We start from the raw sequence: 19540 nt of genomic DNA on the forward strand, positions 1-19540 counted from the left end.
GAGACAAATCCAAACTAGATCTTAAAGGCATTATATCAGATGGAATGAAATTTCCATGATCTTTTGAGATAAAAGTGCTTGATGTACTAACATACTGTAACTTTCAGAAGTCAAAACATCCTTCTGAGCTCAAAAAGAGCATTTATTGAAACAAGGCAGCAAAAACAACTTGTTCTGTATTTCCACAAATTTGCGACGTCTCAAACAAATGCATCAGCACTGTCCTCGTTTACATTTTAGTTGATCGGATAATTGGCTCACCAAGTCACAGTGAGGTGATGAGAAGAAAGCCAGATAGATGGACCGTTTCATTAAAAACCAGAGAGAGTGTGGAAAAATGTTAATAAAAAAAATGAAATATGACTGCTTTATTCTCAAAAAATGTGACTAATATTATAATTGGACCGCTAGTGGAAAAAAATGATAAAAATGTATGATATAACCCTTTTAAGAAAACATTGAGAAACACTGATAAGATACTTTGCTCTCATTTCTGAAGTCAAGACTAATCCCTGCTTTACAAAAACTGCTAAAAAAAAAAAAAAGTGTTAAAGTGTAAAAAAAGAAAATGTAAAAGTGATAAAAAAAATCAAAGAATTACAAGAAACCTCTAATGGTATCAATCATAAGAACATCTGCAAGACAGTTTCATAAATTGACATTTCATTCACAGTAATTCTCTAGGAATCGTAGTGCAGTCTGACCTGTGCAGTGGTCTGAATCTCTGTTATTCTGTTCTGCAGAAGAGATATGTCAAAATTGTGTAGTGATTTCGAACAGCACAGCGCCCTCTGCAGGGACAGGTAACTACGCTCCAAAGCGCACACACAGTGTTTACAGTTCTGCTGCTGGGTCTGTAGCTCCTGCCATAAATTAATAAAAACACAGATTTACACAATGTTAAGTAAAATAAAAACACAGAAAGGTATCTTTTCCTTATCGAATCCATGTGTGATTACAAAAGACAGACACGTTATTAGTGTTTCACCCCACTGTATACTTCATGGTCTAATACTCTTTTCCTCCCAATTATCTGTCTGACCTGGCACATTTCGTGGTTGTGTTGCTGGGTGATGATGTGTCCAGCGTGCTCTGCTGTCTGATAGAAAGCTGAGATTTGCTTCTCTAGCTCTTCTAACCAAGGAAACAGAGCCTGGCACTCCCTCAGGATTAAAGGACACTTCTCTTTCAGCTGTGAAGATACAAACAAAAACATATAAACACACTCACATAATTTCTTCCTAGACACTGGTCAAAGAAAGGGTCCATAAAATGGGGTCCAAAAGTTGGAGACCACATAATTAAAGGAGTCATGAAATGGAAAATCTAATTTTCCTTGATATTTAGACATATAAGAGGTAACTACTATAAAAAACATACTGTAAATTTCAGAACTCAAAACTTCCTCCCCAGTCTAAAAAGAGCATTTATAGTTCCCACCTGTTTGAAACGTCAGGTTTTGAAAACTGTGTGTTCATGACGTAACGAGACATTGCTCAGACATTACACGCCCCACAACATGTGTCATCGCACCCACCCACTGGTGCTCAGTTTGTATCTGTGGTGGTGGGGCCGTGGTTGTGTGCCGGCTTGAGAACGGAGAGCGAGATCGGGAGATGAGAATGGTGAGGGTCATCACCTGTTATTGACTGTCTCTAACAGCTGTTTTTCATCGCAGTGAGAGTAGAGATGGATTTAAGAGTGAGCCAGACGCCAATGTGGGGGAAAGAGAGCTGCACACATGCACACCCAGAGACTGTGTTGTTTTGAGCTTGCTAAAAAAACGAGTTTTGAGTTCTAAAAATGTAAACACTTTGAGTTGGATTTCGTCATCTCCCACTTCCTCCTTTGTCGAAGAGATACGAGCCTTGTTACAGTATCGTAAACAGAGAGGGAGAGAGACAGGCCTACAGTGACCAACTATTTCTGAACACCAGAGTGGACCCATCTGGACTATTTTGAAGTTTTTTTGTGCATATAACTTGCATTACACAAACATCTTTGACCATTGTCATGTTTGTCGCACTGCTTTTAAAAGACGGGGTGTCAAGTTACAATTCAGAAATGGAGATGCCATTCAGTTTCATTCAGCTGCTCTGCGTCTTGCTGTTCTTGCGCCCATCTGCACTATTTTTAATTGTTGGTGTATGTGAACAAGCACTAGCTGGAAATCTTTGACCGTTTGGATGGAATTCTGGCGATCTGTGCCTCAGTGCACAAATGTGTGTGCATCATGTTTCAGAGTGTTATGGACTGTGTGTGTGCAAATATCAGCATGAACTGCTTGTAAACCAGTCATAATACGATTCAATCTTTTTTTTGTGATTAACATTTTTATTGATTTTCCAAAACAAAGAAAAACAAAACATATATACCCTGAATCAACATTAACTCCCACTACTTCCCCTCCCCAACCAAGAATCCCACCCGACCCCAAATGGACATCCCAGTGGTCTTACATAAGTACAAACATATACAGAGAATAAAATAAAAATAAATAAATAATATATATATATATATATATATATATATATATATATATATATATATATATACACATACATACACACACACACACACACACACACACACAAATATATATACACATATACACATATACATACATATACACATACAATAAACATACAACTCTAAACTATACCTCTCTCTCCACAGACCCACTCTGAGAGCCCCCCAAAAACATCAAATATCTACCCCAATTCCCAATAAAAGGATCCCATATCCCCAGCCTTCTACACGTTAACTCTTCGAAGGCTGCCACCCTTCCCATCTCCTCGCACCACTCCCGAATTGAGGGTGCTCCCACCGACTTCCAACCCCTTAAAACAATCTGCCAGCCTATCATCGCACTGGTGAGGACCCAATTGTTTATGTAATTGTCACCTACGTCGATGACCGCCCCATCACCCAAAACATAGAGTCTGGGGCAAAACGAAATCCGAATGCCCAACACGTCACACACAACACTCTGTACCTTCAACCAAAATTCCTGAATCTCAGCGCACCACCAAAAAACATGGGCCATGTCTCCATCCTCTGATTGGCATCGCCAGCAGGTCGGTGTGTCTTTAAGACCAAGCCTATACAATTTAGAGGGGGTCCAATAGAACCGATGTAAAATCTTGAATTGTATAAGGCGCACCCTTGCATCTCTCAATGCAGTTTTTATTTTTTTTTTTAAATCCTAGCCCATTCTCCCTCCTCCAATTCCAGGTTTAAATCTTTCTCCCATAATCTCTTGAGAGTGGTTGAGACTCCATCCCCCAGACTCTGAATTAATAAGGAGTAATACACTGATGCCTCATGCTCTCCTATAGTATCTGCTGATTTAGGGGGGGTGTATGCTATTCCCAAAAATAGTACAGAGCAAGTGGCGTAACTGAAGATACCTAAAATACTGAGATCTGGGGATCCCAAAATATTGAACCACATTTTCAAAGGATCTCATCACACCGCTCTCATAAAGATCACCAAGTGAATTAACCCCACTCGCAATCCACTCTGACCAACAAAAAGGGGACTTATTAATGCATAGTTTGGGGTTTAGCCATAGGCTCGAGGCAACATTTAGATAAATATCTGAATTAAACACTCTGGACACTTTTGTCCATACTGAGTGCAAATGTGAAATAACAGGGTGTGATTTAACTTCTCTATTTAGTTTGATGGAAAGGCTTTGCAATGGCAAAATAGGGGCAAGAAGTTCTTGTTCAATTCAGAACCAGGGAGGGGCTCTTTCAGGTGGAAGCGACCAATGAGCCAAATGTCTGAGACAGAATGCATAATAATAAAATAAAATCTTAGGTAGGCCTAACCCACCTTTGTCAATCGGCCTATGTAACTTATTGGAATGTAATCTGGGGCGCTTACCACTCCAAATGAAAGACTTCGCTATGCTCTCAAATTGCTTGAAATAAGAGAGGGGGACATCTACTGGGAGAGACTGTAGCAAGTAGTTACATTTTGGAATACAGTTCATTTAATAACATTAACCTTTCCAATCATTGATAAATGTAATGAAGCCCACCTGTCTACATCGCTCGAAAACCTTTTTATTAAAGGGTCAAAATTAACTCTGACTAAATCAGAAAAATTTGCTGGGAATAAAATGCCCAAATACTTAATGCCCTGTTTGGGCCACTGGAAGGCGCCTGGCTGGAAGGCCATTACTGGACAGTACGCTGTCAAAGCCAAAGCTTCGGATTTAGACCAGTTGACTTTGTATCCTGAGAATTTGGAAAAGGAATGAATAATTCTGTGGAGGCAAGGCATAGATCTAGTAGGGTCAGAGACGAATAATAAAATATCATCTGCATAAAGCAGAAGCTTATGCGCCACGCCTCCCGCCGTCACCCCTGGAAAATCCTCCTCCTTTCTTATCACGGCTGCTAATGGTTCCAGGGCAAGGCAGAACTATAATGGGGAAAGAGGGCAACCCTGACGGGTGCCCCTATCCAAAGTAAAATAATCTGAAATTAATCCATTTGTTTGTACCACTGCTACAGGGTGTCTATAAAGTAACTTAATCCAACCAATAAACGTACTCCCGAACCCATACATTTCCAAAATCTTAAAAAGATAATCCCATTCTACCATATCAAACGGCTTTTCGGCATCAAGTGAGATGGCAGCGACCGGAGTCTGATCATTCGCCACTGACCACATGATATTGATGAAACGCCTAATATTATCAGAAGAGCTACGACCCCGTATAAACCCCACCTGATCTAATGTATAAGAGATGTCATAACTTTACTTAATCGGTTAGCCAAAATTTTAGCCAAAATTTTTACATCTAGCTGGATCAGGGAAATTGGACAGTAACTTTTACGCTCGTTTGGATCTTTGTCTTTTTTAAGAATCAGACTGATCCGGGCTTGTGTCATGGTTGGCAGAAGCTTCCCATTCTTTAATGATTCAGAATAGACTTCTAACAAAAGTGGAGCCAGTTCTGTAGCATAAGATCTAAAAAATTCAGTGGCAAAACCATCTGGCCCCGGAGCCTTGCCTGTAGGTAAGGACTTAATTACCTCGTCATGTTCCTCCAAGGTTATCTCAGAATCAAGAGAGCTTTTTTGCTCATTCGTCAGTTTAGGGAGTTCTAATGGTTCCACAAAGATTCTAGTATCTTCATCAGTAGATGAAGATGTGGAACTATAGAGATCAAGATAGAATTCTTTAAAGGCATTATTAATATCAATGGCTGAGGTAAATATTTCACCACCAGCAGGTTTCACTGAGGGAATGGTAGAAAAAGACTCTCTCTGCATTATATATCTAGCCAAAAGCTTCCCTGCTTTGTCCCCTGACTCAAAGTATGACTGTCTTGCCCTGAACAACCAAAACTCCACTTTCCACGACAAAATAGTATTATATCTGTATTTCAATCGGGTCAATTCTCTGAGACCATCAGACGTCATTCGACAGACGATGCCTCGGCACTTTTAATATTTCCTTCCACCTCTACGAGTTCACGTGCTTTGGATTTTTTGATGAATGAGGCATACTGTATGATCCGACCCCTAAGGACAGCCTAAAGTGCCTCCCAAGCCACGCCCACAGAAGATACTGAGGACCAGTTGGTCTCCATATAGACATTGATTTCAGTCTTTAACATTTGTTGGAAATCAGGATTTTGCAAAAGGGATACATTAAAGCACCAACTATATGATTTATTTTTCTCTGTATATGGCAACATCTCTAAGTTCACCAGGGCGTGATCTAAGACTAAAATGTTTCCAATTGAGCAGTCAACAACAGATGAAATGAGGGACTTAGATATAAAAAAAACATCTATTCTAGAGTAAATCTTATGAACTGATGAAAAAAATTTATAGTCCCTACCAGATGGGTTCAAAAGTCTCCAAATATCTGTAAGACCAAGATTTTTACACATCCTGTGAAGCGTCAATGTTGCACTAGGGGGTTTACACACTTGCTTCACTATGATTAAGGACTGAGTCCATCAAAAGATTAAAGTCTCCTCCCAATATTATATCATGAGGGGTGCCAGCAGCTTGCAACATCCCATAAAGATCTATAAAAAAGCCCTGATCATCATTTCTTGAAGAAACACAACATCATATTTCTTACGTTTAAGAAAATAAATAACCTTCCTTCTTTTTACAGGGTGCCCCAACCATTCACATACCATGTGGAAAGAGACAACTTATTCATATTAACATTTGACCTATTGATATAATAAAACAAAAAAATTGTGGGTCAAAAACAAGATTACACAGACCACATTCCCCATTAATGCAACAATCAAACCCCAAACTTCCCCCTGAACAAAACAAACAGAAAAAAGAAAAACGTGCGCATTAACCCCGTGCACGACAGCGCCAACCGGCGTCAATCCCTCAAAACTCAAAAGTCAATGTACGTCTACGAGAACCCCCACGACAACTTTGCCATCGGATTATTCAAGTCCGGTGTTTCTGCACAAATTTTGTGAGGCAAAATTACATAACAGAAAATACTTTGTAAAACAGACCCCAGCCAACAGGCAGAATAACAGAAAAAACATGTAGATTAATTCACAGAACTGTCTCAAAGTTGTGTTCCTCCACAAAACAAACTCCAGCTGATATAAAGCTGTTCAGTTTCCTCGGACAGACAAACAATTGTTCAGTGAGCCAGCTGTTATGAGTGCAGCAGATGATGTAATCATTCTACTGTCCCTTAAAAATACTCCACAAAAACAAACTCCAGCCAACAGGAGGCATAAGCACAAAGAACGAACAGATTTATTCACAACTGTCCCGAAGTAGTGTAATTCCACAAAACAAGCTCCAGCCACTAGGCGGAGCCAGCACGAAAAACAAAACCGGCATACTGGTTCCTCGGATGATCAAGAGCCAAACTAACTCAGAGGCCGCTCAAAAAAACAAAAAACAAATACACCATAACTTACTCAGCCCGTCAACTTTATAAAAGACGTCCTTTATGTGAGCATGTAGATATTTTGCGGTCATCCATAGTGTCCATTCTCGATCTGACCGGGAACTTCAGTGTAAAACAGATCTTCCGTTAATACAAAAGTTTCTTGGAGTCATGCCATAAAACAAACTGCAGCCGCTAGGCGGAGCCAATGCAAAAAGAAACAATAATGGCACCCAGCTTTCTCAGATAATAGATTTCCTCAACAACGAGGCAGTCCACTAATATAAGAAACATCAAATGGCTTACTCCAATGTATTTATGAAGGAGAGTGCCTGTTTTGGACATGTAAATACTTTGCGACCATTCTTCGTTTCTATTCTCAGTTTGGCCGGAAACATCAATGCAAAAGTGATCTTCTGTTGGTGTAAGAGTTTCTTGCATTCCCTGAACCGATCACGTTTCTCTCTTGTCATATTCGCAAAGTCTGGGAACAAGAAAATATTATGGTTCTTCCAAGAAAGCTTCCCTTTGCTCCTCGCCTGGAGCAACACGAGATCTTTATCGGATGATTTCAGAAATTTCAGGGGCCTGTCTCCCTGTGAGCTCCAGTTTATGGCCTGTTATGTCGAGCAGACTCGGGAAGAGCTCGTCCAGAAATTTCACCATATCTCTGCCCTCTTCATGCTCAGGAATTCCAGCAATTCGTATGTTATTCCTTCGGCTCATATTTTCAAAATATTCCAGTTTTTCCAAAATTAATTCCATATCTGTTTTGGACACGGGCGGATTAGCGGATAATTCCCTTTCCGATGACTTAAGATAATCGATCTGTCTTTCAACTTCTGTCGCTCTTGTAAACAACTCGTTTCCATCGCCGTAATCGATCGACGTATTACAGCGAGATCCTCCAAGTCAGCAACAACCTTCGTCAGCATTACCGAGATAATGGATATGTTGTACAGTTGACGCTGAATTTCTTCTCTTGACGTGCCGTCCAAATCGAGTCCCCGGCTTGCAGGGCCGCCAGAGTCCTCAGCTTGAACACGTAAGTGTCTTTTAATGTCTCCAGAGTCAGAAGATTTTGACTTCTTTGCCATGTTACCCCAAAGAGCAAGTATGTAACTGGGTGTATCGAATCTCACCGGATTATAACATGAAAATAATTAAAAAACTAGCAAAGTTCGCAGAGCTCATGTCTCACACGTCTGCTTCACGCATGGCGTCACGTGAACTCCATACAATTCAATCTTTGCAAAGGAACTGTTATTGAAGAATTAAAAACACTTGGACTTGACTGCAAAACCATGAGTAAACAGTTTCATTCATGAATATTTCAAATGTCATGACTGTTTGATAGTTATGTTGTTGCTGAGCTTGAGAGAACAGTTTAATATATTCGGATACAATGTACTCTGATGTGTGTTATGTGTAAACCCTGAAATTTAGCTTTAGAATGTTGTGTAGAGTTTGTTTATTATCTTTCGATTGAGTTTCAAATATTTCTGTATTTGAGGTGGCTGCATAATGTTAGCCAATTAGAACAGTGGGCATTTATATTGAAGTTTAAAGGAGACGCTGAGGCCAAAACCGAGCGTTTCAGACAGAGAGCCAGAATCAGGGTGGAAAATGATTATTATTATTTATTATTAAACTATGACAGTTTGGGTGCAGACATTATCAGTGGACCTCAGTGAAGAAAATACAATTATTTAAAAAAAATAGCATTTCATGACCCCTTTAAATTGCTTCTAGTTTGCATTTTTCTCATTTAATAAATGTTTTAATTACAAATTATTTTAGAATATAATGTTTGAGTGAAAAGTCGAATCGAAAAATGAACAAGAATGTGATGAGGAGGAGGGTGTGGCTGGGCCGAGAGGATTCACGGCAAGCGCCGAGTTGCCCAATCAGTGGGAGAGAGATAAAAGGAGGAGTTGGGGATGCCAGAGAGAGAGAGAGAGAGAGAGAGAGAGAGCACATCAGCAGTGTTTTGTGTGTACGCTTTTGTTATGTTTCAGTTCAGTGTTTTATATTGAATTAAAGTCTTTTTGATTGTTAATCCGGTTCCTGCTTCCTCCTTTCCTGATGAACGAGAGGCTTGTCTGACACACTGGTGCCGAAACCCAGGACTGGAGGAAGATGCGCCATCAGAGAACCCTCACCGCTGACGGAATATCGTGACGCCGAGGAGAAGAGTGGTTCAGTGGTACTGGAGCGGTCCGCTAGGAGACGGAGGAGCCATTGCCTTCCGCCAGGGGATGGACGAGCTGTTGCCGTCTGCCAGGAGGCGGAATCCAGCGCCATCGCCCGGTGTCGCGGAGGATCACTGGACAGCTGTTGACATCTGCCGGGAGGCGGAGGAACCACTGCCATCCACTGGGAGGCAGAGGAACTGCTGACGAATGCCAGGAAGCGGAGGAGCTGTTGCCGTCCGCCAGGAGGCGGAACCAGCGCCATCGCCCGGAGTCGCGGAGGATCACTGGACAGCTGTTACCGTCTGCCAGGAGGCGGAGGAACCGCTGCCGTCCGCCAGGGGACGGAGGAGCCACTGCCGGTCGCCAGGAGTTGAATCCACTGCCATCGCCTGACGTCGCGGAGGATCGCTGGACAGCTGGCTGAGGACTAAATGGCGGCGTGGTCGGGAACTGTAGTTTTCTTTCTATTCTTTTTTCTCCTTCTCTCTCTCTTTGTCTCTCCCGCTATCTTTCTCTCTCCTCACCCTTCATCCTACCCAGGTACCCAGGAGGCGGGGAAGACCAGCCGGCGATGGAATGGCTAAAGGGGCAACTCCTCCCCTCCAGGAAGGGAGGTTTCCCCGGCCTGAATCGGGCGGTGGAGTTATGTGACGAGGAGGAGGGCGTGGCCGGGCCGAGAGATTTCATGCCCGGTGCTGAGTTGCCCATTCAGTGAGAGAGGTAAAAGGAGGAGCCGGGGACGCCAGAGAGAGAGAGAGTTCAGTGTTTTATGTTGAATTAAAGTCTTTTTGATTGTTAATCCGGTTCCTGCTTCCTCCTTTTCCAATGAACAAGAGGCTTGTCTGCCACAAAGAATTTCAGGGTTTCTTAGTATTTTGAATGTAGCTTTGTTGCTTTATTGAGAGCATTCACTCGAAATGACTCCACAAGTTTGTGCAAAACCTGATGATCCCTGTTATTCCAGCACAATTTGAGAATGCTCTGAAGAGCATGTTATTTTAATATTTCATGTCACATTTCTTATATTTCTTCTAAAAATGTGTTTTTTGTTTGTTTTTGAATCCCAGATTTTCAATATGGTCTCACACTTTTAGACTTCACTACATGTTTTACCCAACAAGTTCAAGTTGAGATGATCAGGCTATTGAAGTTTTTCACATAGCAATAACATATTCAATAATTTAGCAAACATGGCCCAAACCTGATGGAGCTGTGTTTCGATTGTTGTTATAGTAGAGACTGCTTTAGTTCCACCACCATGAACACAGTCTTTGGCCAGAAGATGGACAGAGTGAGCCTTATATTGTGTTTCCATAGAAGGCAGCCTGTGCTTGATATCCTAGGGTATATGTGAAATTATATAACAAAAAAAGCTCAGATGTAATTCAAATCAAGGGAACTGATTTACCTCCCCCAAAAGATTAAGTACACACTTTAAATCCAGTGAACGTGATGACCTTTTTACCTCAACATCCTGCATAAAGGCTTTGACATCCAGCAATGACACTTGCAGTGGTGAGGTAAGTTTGCTAAAAGAGGTGTCCAGAAACTCTTGTAAGGCTAAGCTGACGTCCTGATGTTCCCTCACATTATGAGTATCAGGAAGACGGGCATACTGTGAAGAGAGACACGACAGTGTACAGTGTAGGCACTGTAGGAGTACAGTAAGTATTTTAACTAGAGCGATTTAACGCATAAATTCAGTGTGATTAATTATATAAAAAATAACACATTAATGTAAAAATTACACAATTAATAATGACCCGGACCATAATAAGGAATTTACTTTCATACTTGAAGCCACCTTCATATTTTTACAAGTCTCAGTCTGCAGGAGGCAGTAAGTGCAACTCCAGCTGTATAGGCAACGCACAGCTGTACAGGCAACAATCCACAACAAACTACAGCATACAGCACAAGGTGAGGACACATTCTTTTTGCAGACAAAGCTGAACAGAGAGCAACTCCGAATGAAGGGGTCTCGAGAAGGGTTTTTCTAACTTTCACACTACGTTTAACATGACACAGTCTAAAAACGCTATTTATGATGTGACGCAACCAAAGTGAGACACTACATAAGCATCCGTCTGACTAATGTGTCCATAGACGTGTCCTAAGAGAAGCCCTTATAATAAGTATACCTTGGACAGATTGACGAATTTAACTGCAAAATGGATTGCTGTGGACAGTAGGCCAGTGATAAGGAAATAAACAATACATTGCCTTGTAAAGCCTTTTTTGTATTGCTTAATCAAAGCTTTACTCATCTGCCACAATAATATAATGTATTTTAATTCTCTCAATTGATTTATTATATATAATTTTTAGAATTTTTTTCAATATAATTATTTGTAATTATTTAATGATTATGTATATATTTATTTGTATTTAATTCTATTTTTTTAATTTCTTGCTAGTAAATATTGATATGCCAATTAATTCTATTAATTAATCGGCATAACATGTAATTAATGTAATAGAAAATTTAAATCAATTTACAGTCCTAATTTTAATACTGAAAAAATTCTGTCTCCTTTAACAAACTGTACTACAATACATATCAGCCAATCGAAGCAGACAGTGTCATTGGTCAACAGTGCCATTTAGGAATTCACATGGAAACTATGCAGCCATGCTCAATGCTTTAAGTCATGCTTTACAGTAATTTGCCATATGTAACAATTTAGCATAATACTTGACTTTTAATGTGGGTCAGTACAGCTCCATCAGTAATTTGCATTTGTTTACCTGTTTGACATTTAGAAAGAGTTCCCTCCATCGTCCATTGAGAAGCAAAAGCTGATGCTTTACATCTCGTGTCACTGTTTCATCACAGGTCTCAATAAGAAAGTTTCCCGCATTGTTCATAGCAGCATGCTGTTCCATCCAGTGTTGAAGATTTCGAAAAAACTCCTGGAACAACATAGATAGCGAGAAAATAAGAGAGAGTAAACCAGAATGCCTGTTAGTATAAATGTAACTCTGCTCCAGTTATTAGAGTTACGCTTTAGAGTTACATCTGTCTGGATCTCTCACCCGTTTGGTGTTCTCAGGTTGTCTGAGAGCTCCCTGGGCATCCTCCAGCCAGGCCTGCAATGAGGCCACGCTGCTGTTATATCTAAGCCAGTTACACTGCACTTCCTCCAGCATGGACCTTACGCTCCGCACCTCCACTGACAGACTCCTCCACTGATCAGACACCTCTCGCAGGAAGAGCTTTACCCCTTCCTCTACTACAAAGGCAAAATACACACACAAATGCAGGGAGGATAATTCCCATGAATGTTCTACTAAATACGTGTGTGTGCACTAAATTAAAATAATAATTTTTAATCACATAATGAACTGCTCAGAACTTACACCAGTGTTTGTCAGCTGGTTTTGATTCAGGGGCCAGATATTTCATTGGACATCAAGTGGCGACCCATCATAATACCAAACATTACCTGTATTGTAGCCTGGGTTATATTTCTTTTACTCTGCATAGTTTTCTTCATGGTTTTTGAGGATGAGGGCATGTAATGCAAGCTGTCCATGTTGAAATCCGCCTAATTCGGCCGGCTTCAACCAAGTGAGACAATTGTGTGGCAAAACACTGTACAGTTTGATAGAACGCACAGCCTTTGACATCAACAACAAAAGATATTGGAAGCATTTTCTCCTCCTTTTAAGTCGATAAGCCAATTTATTTTGTTATCCTAACCGTATATATGTTTTAAGGTTAGCTGTATTTATTTGTATTTAGAAGTGTTTTTTCCTACTGTCCAAAATCAGAACAGACGTCCAACCTACCAGTTGAAAAACAATGCATTAAACTACCATAAGATGTAATTGACTTGTTGGAGATATACTTTGAGATCTTCCAATAGCATTTGAGATATAACACAAAGCCCACATCTGTGTTGAGGTTGCCTTGGGCATGTAGAAAGCAACACGTTGACAGTCTATTGCCAAGATAAACCCAATCAGAATACAGTCTCTACACTAATGGACTGGAATTCCCTTTTGAATTCTGTGCCTGGGAAAACCTCATTTACCAGTAGCCCAGGGAGAGAGGGATGAAAAAAAAAAGCAGAAGGAAAAGAGCAACACTGACAAAGCGAGAGAGGAACGTAGACAGCAGGCAAATGCTACAGGCACAGACTGAAAGGCTACTGAGGCCACATGGATTAAACTCACAGAGGGTGAAAAGAGGTGAGACAGACACTACTGTATCAAACTGCCCTCTGGATGCTGAGATGGTAAAATGTGAAGGATTTGCTCAAGAAAAATGTCAGTGCTTTTATCTTTCCTGCTATGATATAGTTTCTGCACCATAAATATATCTCAGATTTTTTATACATTTCCATGCTGGTCCAAAATGGTTTATGCTGGTTGTTGCTGGTTTTGTGCCGGTCTAGCTAGTGAACCAGCATAGCCATGTTGTTCACCAGAAAATAATGTTGCTCAACCAGCAAGGTTTTTCTGATGAAGCTGGTTGACCAAGGAAAGTTTGCTTGTTAAGCAAGTAAAGAAGCCTGGTAGGGACACCAGTATACCTGCATTCAAAACATAATATATTGTATGCTGGTGAGCAACAAAGCTGGTCCTTTCAACAGGGACCTTTATGCAGTCACAAAGAAAAAATGAAACCCCAAAATCACTTGTCTAGAAAGTTGCTGAGCTATTAACAAACTACATTTAGCAGTCCCATAGGCAAAATATGTACATATAAAACACATAATTATTGAATATATGAAGCATACCTGAACTGTCTGCTTTAATGTAAAGATCAGCAGCTTGTATCAGAGCCTGGTGGCTGGATTCATACTTCTCAAAGAACTGCTGTCCCTCCACAAATGACTTGAGAAGCAGAAAGTGAACAAAGGTACAAATGACAAATGAGCACATTTAATTATGCAATCCAAATATCAAGTATCAAAATAATAAGTTTCATGTTATTTATTTATAACAGAGGTTAGGCTATACAGAATTTGATGGAATGGGCTCAAGAGTGACGATGGAAGAGTAGAGGGAAGGATGAAAAATACTACCGTATTCATACAGTGCTGTTGGTTTGTAAACTTACACTATAGCTTTGCAGCAGAAGCTCCATTGACTCCTGTTGGCCATATTTAATGATCCAGGATTTGAGCTTGGACTCAGCTAGTGTCAAAAATGCCAGCATACAATATTTTGTCTCCCAGAATTCCAGTTTGCTTAAGTGAACTTGTGAGGAGGTAGATATGTAGTTCAGTCTGAGAGCAGTTAAAATAAAATAAAATAAAATAAAAAAGAGTCAATACTCAATACCTAGTAGTTTTAAAAGTTTTATTTGTAGTACTTCCAAGGGATATTTTAAATGTAATCGCTTTATTCATTGCTGAGATTATCTGTTATGATGTTTACCTCTCAGACATATCTTGTAGTTGTTCCATGGGAATGGGGACATTATTGACACATCTGTCTCTGTGTATTAACTGCACAGTCTGCTTATGTCCTTCAAGGAGTCTTAAGATCTCCTACACAACCAAAAGCAAAAAGTGTAAGATCCAAGATTTGTTTTAATGGGAGAAAGTTAACATTTTGATAGTCTTTTTAAGACTCATTCATCCATTCTCTAATTCCAACACACATACATCTGGACAAACACACACACTCATCCAGTTCTACCTGGTCATGTAGACGTTTTTTGTGAATGGCTTTGGCGGTCTCATCATGGGCTTGCTGAGGAACCAGCTCCTCTTGTAAAAGCTTCTCTGCCTGATGTAGCCACACACCAACCTCACCAAGAGGATCTGGCAACCCACTATCCAGATGTAGATGCCAATCCAAAAGCTGCAGCAAGAAAATTCTAAGTAAGAAAAGGTTGAGTAAGAAAAAGTCCCCATAGGTAAACATGTGGGTGTATCTTACCCTTGCAGACAGTCTCTCCCAGGCCTGTTTGACCAGAGCCTGATCTGCAGTCAGCTTGCCATCCTTCTGAGTGGATTGAACACATGTCTCCACCTGTCTTCTCTGCACCTCACACTGTACCCGGTAACGCTTGAAAATCTGAGAACAACAGAGAGAGTGAGTGAGTGAATGAAAAAAAGAGAGAAATACAGGAAATTAAAAGAGAGACTAAAATGTTTAATATGTGTTCTGAATATACAAATAATACCCAGTGTAATGCTAACAGGAGAGTAACAGCAAGAGAACACTGCCTGTCCAAAGAATGACAAAGCAAGAGACAGAGAGAAATGAAAAAGAGAGAAATGCCAAAAGCAAAAAATAAAAATAAAAAAATAAATACTATACACAGTCAAATCACACATTCATATATTCATGCAATAATGGACTCCAATTTCCCCACTTTCTCTCTACCAATGCGGTCCCTGCTAGAGCTCTGATTCTTGTGAATATGTAACATATCCGTGGGCGCTACAGACAGCAACAGACATAAGTTAACTGGTGTGCAGCGCCAATGATTATGAGAGCAATGAAAGCTTTCAACTATAATGCGTATCTGTTATATTCATGCAAACAGTATGCGAATGTGTGTTGCAAAGTTTTTGTAGCAAATTCTTTGTCTGGCATCTACCACATTTTCTCTGTTTTTCTATTTAGTTTGCATAGATTCTTATGCATTAGGACTGGTGATAAACAGATACACCATTCAGGTCAATGCATTGGCCAAAAATTGGCCACTGATCTGCTTGGCTTATTTAAAAAAATGACAGCTTCCCCTTGTATCAGTATATAGCGGGGTCCAAAATTCTGAGAACACTAGTGAAAATGTTTCTAATTTGAATTATATTGTTCTATGCTTCTGTTTGTTGACAGCATGAAATCAAGCTGGCATGAACTCTGCAAGTTTTCATGTAATCCCAGCATGATTTGACAATGAGCACGTTTACATGCACCTTCATACCCTGACTATGCTTAATAAGCCGACAACGTGTGTGGTCATGTAAATGCAATAAACAGTGTTCTTAGATAGCTTATAGAGTAAACAGCTTAAGAATAAACTGTTCAAAACAGTTAGATTTTTGCCCATTACCCCGATTTTGCATTGCATGTAAGCACCTTTACTGCCGTTCTTACCGGCTTTTTCAATGTGCGCATGCCTCTGCACGGTTTGACATCAAAAGCAGAGAATAACCCGATTATTTCAAATGTCATGTAATGTGAGCAATTAGCGAATTGGTGTGCATGTAAAAAGGCTCAATGTTTCAATGAGCATCTAGTGTGCTTCAATGGAAGCAAGAAAATCTGACAATTTCTAAAGAGGACGTAACATGGTCATTGAGCGTGTTTACATGTACGTTCTTATACCGATTATTCTAACCAAGCCGACTACATTTGTGGTCATGTAATCACATTAAACGCCGTTCCTTTATCGGTGTATGGTCATAAATGGCACAAGAATAAACCGATCGGCACGGGTACATTTTTTGCCTATTAGGCCATTTTTGCATTGCATGTAAACACCTTAACTGGCATTCTTACTGGCTTATCCAATGTGCGCAAGTGTTGAACGCAAGCCTCTTCACGGTTTGATGACAAAAGTGGAGAATAACACAATTATTTCAAATGTCATGTGTGTGCAGATCTTGCTTTGTCTGATTTTTTTACAAATAAGCTGATATTTGGGAGTAAGTAGCCTATTGGTGTGCATATAAACGGGCTCAGTGCCACACATTTGCTCATTTTACTAGTGACTTAGAAACAGTGTAGAATCTTAAATATTTCTTCAAATATAAATTTTACATCATAAACAAAATGATCAAAATCCTAAAACTTTCTAATTATTTCTTAGTTTAAATTTGATTTTGGTGGGGCCTGGGTAGCTCAGCAAGTAAAGACGCTGACTACCACACCTGGAGACGCAAGTTCGAATCCAGGGCATGCTGAATAACTCCAGTCAGGCTTCCTAAGCACCAAATTGGCCCGGTTTCTAGGGTGGGTAGAGTCACATTGGGTTAATCTCCTCGTGGTTGCTATAATGTGGTTCTCGCTCTCGGTGGGGCGCGTGGTGAGTTGTGTGTGGATGCCGCGAGAATAGCGTGGGCCTCCACATGCGCTACATCTCCACGGTAACGTGCTCAACAAGCCACGTGACAAGTTGCGTGGATTGACGGTCTCAGATGTGAAGACAACTGAGATTGGGCCTCCACCACCCAGATTGAGGCGAGTCACTACGTCACCATGAGGAATTAGAGCGCATTGGGAATTGGACATTCCAAATTGGGGAGAAAAGGAGAGAAACTAAAAAAATTAAATAACATTTTGATTTTGAATCCCAGATTTTTTAGTGGACTGAGACTTTTGAAGCCCACTGTATATTGGTATTATTTCAGTCATCAGCCACCCTGCACTCTTAAATATCAGTATTGGCATTGGCCATTTAAAAACAGATATTGACTGACCACTAATTAAGATTCCTGGAATTTTAATTTTTAAAATTTACAGAATTCAATTGATATCTTGTGTTATATCTCATGTCAACATAAGGTTGTAGTTTGTGATTGGAATTAACGTGTTTTAATGTAGGCACCATGAGCTCACCTGGTACTGCACACCAAGACTTCCCCCATCCCTCTGCGCTTGAGCACAGTCTCTCTCCAACTGATCAGCCCATGCTTTCAGCTCCCTCAGTGTCTTACGCTGCTCTCGCTAAGAAAAGAGAGAGAGCGAGGATTAAAAAAATAAGAAAAATGCAAATATTTGCACAGATTTAAAGCCCTTGGGCAGCTCGAAACTCATCATTTCCTCACTTAAAAGTAATTTAATGCACTTTATACATTTATACATACATATATACTGTACATATGTGACTCAATACAATTTCGCAGTTCAAACATGCATCACTAATGCCACATTTATAAAGCCAACACAGACTAGATTCCCTGCTGTTTGCTGAATTCCTCTTCTCCATTTTGTTGATCTGCCCCAAACCTCTCTGTAGGGGAGCCAGAAATCATCTCTGCGGGGAAGATACTAATCATGTTACACACTTTTACCCTCCCTATGAATTAGGTCAGGAACAAGGGCAAGAAAGTGAGAGCAGTGCTCAGCTAATTCTACAAAATTAGTCCTATTCTTCCAGAACTCATCTTACATTTGGCATCCTCAATGAAGCAATGCCTTTGGGTCATCAACATGATGATATCATGACCTTGCCAACATCTAGTGCATGTACTTCTCCCTACCTCCGAGAAACAAATACTGTCACAGGCATACAATGCCCTGGAATATTACAACCTAACTAGTTAAAAAGGAATAGTTGACCCAAAAATTGAAATTGTCATTTTCGTACCTTTATGATGTTACAAACCGTTATGACGTTCTGTCTTCCAGAGGCAGAATGTTAGAGCCTGAAAGCCTTAGTCACCATTCACTTGTATGAAGAAAAACAAATGCAATGAAAGTGAATAGTGACTGAGGCTAACATTCTGCCTAATATCCACTTTAGTGAAAATCATACGGGTTTGGAACATCATGAGGGTGAGCAAATGATGACACAATTTTTGTTTATGGGTGAACTATCCCTTTACATGTATAACAAAGAGGCGAAAACCTTGGCTATGAAAAATGGACAAAATGTCACAAGACAGAAATAATAGTTTCTACAAAAGCACCAGGTTGTGTCAGGATCAATTCACCACAACTTGTTTTGGAACCTTTAATATTCTCTGATGACCAATGCTAATCACCAGGCTATCACTGCAAAGCAGGAAAAAGCCAAAGGACATTATTGTCATGTAAATGTCACCCAAAGCCCCAGTTCTAATGCAAATACAATAGTAAAGGGAGCAAAATAATACAGAACATATCAAAGGCATACAATGTTCTGGAATATAAACCTATTCCACATAGTATCTGCTCTACTCATGATGAAAAGGAAATTATTGTCTATTATATTAGCCTCTGAAGGCAAAATACTATTGAAAGGGTGGACTGATGGAGCAGTCAAAGCAGGCATAATATGTTTTATACAAGCCAACGTACCTCTAACATTTCTTCAATGGCTCGAGGAGTAAGATAAAACTTGAGACAAAGGCAGGCATAATAGGAAAAAGGGATGCACGTAAACAACAAGACATTAGTGAATACAAAAAAAGAAGGATAATAAAGAAAGAGATGCAAGAAAATGATGATGACTGCACTCCACAAACAAAAATGTGATAATTTAAAAAACAACCAAGAGTCAAGAGTCTAGCCATCAGACCATGAGACATACAGTATAGTGAATGAAGGGCTGGTAAAAGTTTGATTGCAGGATGAGAGAGCTCTACCTCCTCTTGTTGTCGTCCAGTTTCTGTCACATGGGAGTCTGGCTGATGTTTCAGGAACTGTGCAACATACGTCATGATGGACTTCTCATCTGGCTTATCCACATCCACATCTAAATCATATCAAAGATCAAAATTTACAATAAATTTATGATTTGCAACAAAATGAAAATAAATGTAAAA

The 19540-nt window shown here is 40.0% G+C and overlaps 1 protein-coding gene across 1 annotated transcript in view; it reads right to left on the reverse strand.

The window, feature by feature from the left end:
* The window catches only part of syne1a (spectrin repeat containing, nuclear envelope 1a), a 193871-nt gene that overhangs the window by 149290 nt on the left and 25041 nt on the right, over window positions 1–19540 (reverse strand). The window contains exons 9-22 of the mRNA XM_051654915.1: window positions 19361–19470; window positions 19074–19112; window positions 17631–17738; window positions 14997–15134; window positions 14754–14918; window positions 14490–14602; window positions 14170–14338; window positions 13847–13943; window positions 12138–12334; window positions 11850–12014; window positions 10567–10716; window positions 10303–10440; window positions 1043–1192; window positions 705–863 (exon numbers count right to left, since the gene is read on the reverse strand). Of these exons, the coding sequence (XP_051510875.1) occupies window positions 705–863; window positions 1043–1192; window positions 10303–10440; window positions 10567–10716; window positions 11850–12014; window positions 12138–12334; window positions 13847–13943; window positions 14170–14338; window positions 14490–14602; window positions 14754–14918; window positions 14997–15134; window positions 17631–17738; window positions 19074–19112; window positions 19361–19470 (1898 nt within the window). The remainder of the gene's footprint in view (window positions 1–704; window positions 864–1042; window positions 1193–10302; window positions 10441–10566; window positions 10717–11849; window positions 12015–12137; window positions 12335–13846; window positions 13944–14169; window positions 14339–14489; window positions 14603–14753; window positions 14919–14996; window positions 15135–17630; window positions 17739–19073; window positions 19113–19360; window positions 19471–19540) is intronic.

Source organism: Myxocyprinus asiaticus, chromosome 25 (assembly GCF_019703515.2).
Source record: "Myxocyprinus asiaticus isolate MX2 ecotype Aquarium Trade chromosome 25, UBuf_Myxa_2, whole genome shotgun sequence".
NCBI classification, from domain to species: domain Eukaryota; kingdom Metazoa; phylum Chordata; class Actinopteri; order Cypriniformes; family Catostomidae; genus Myxocyprinus; species Myxocyprinus asiaticus.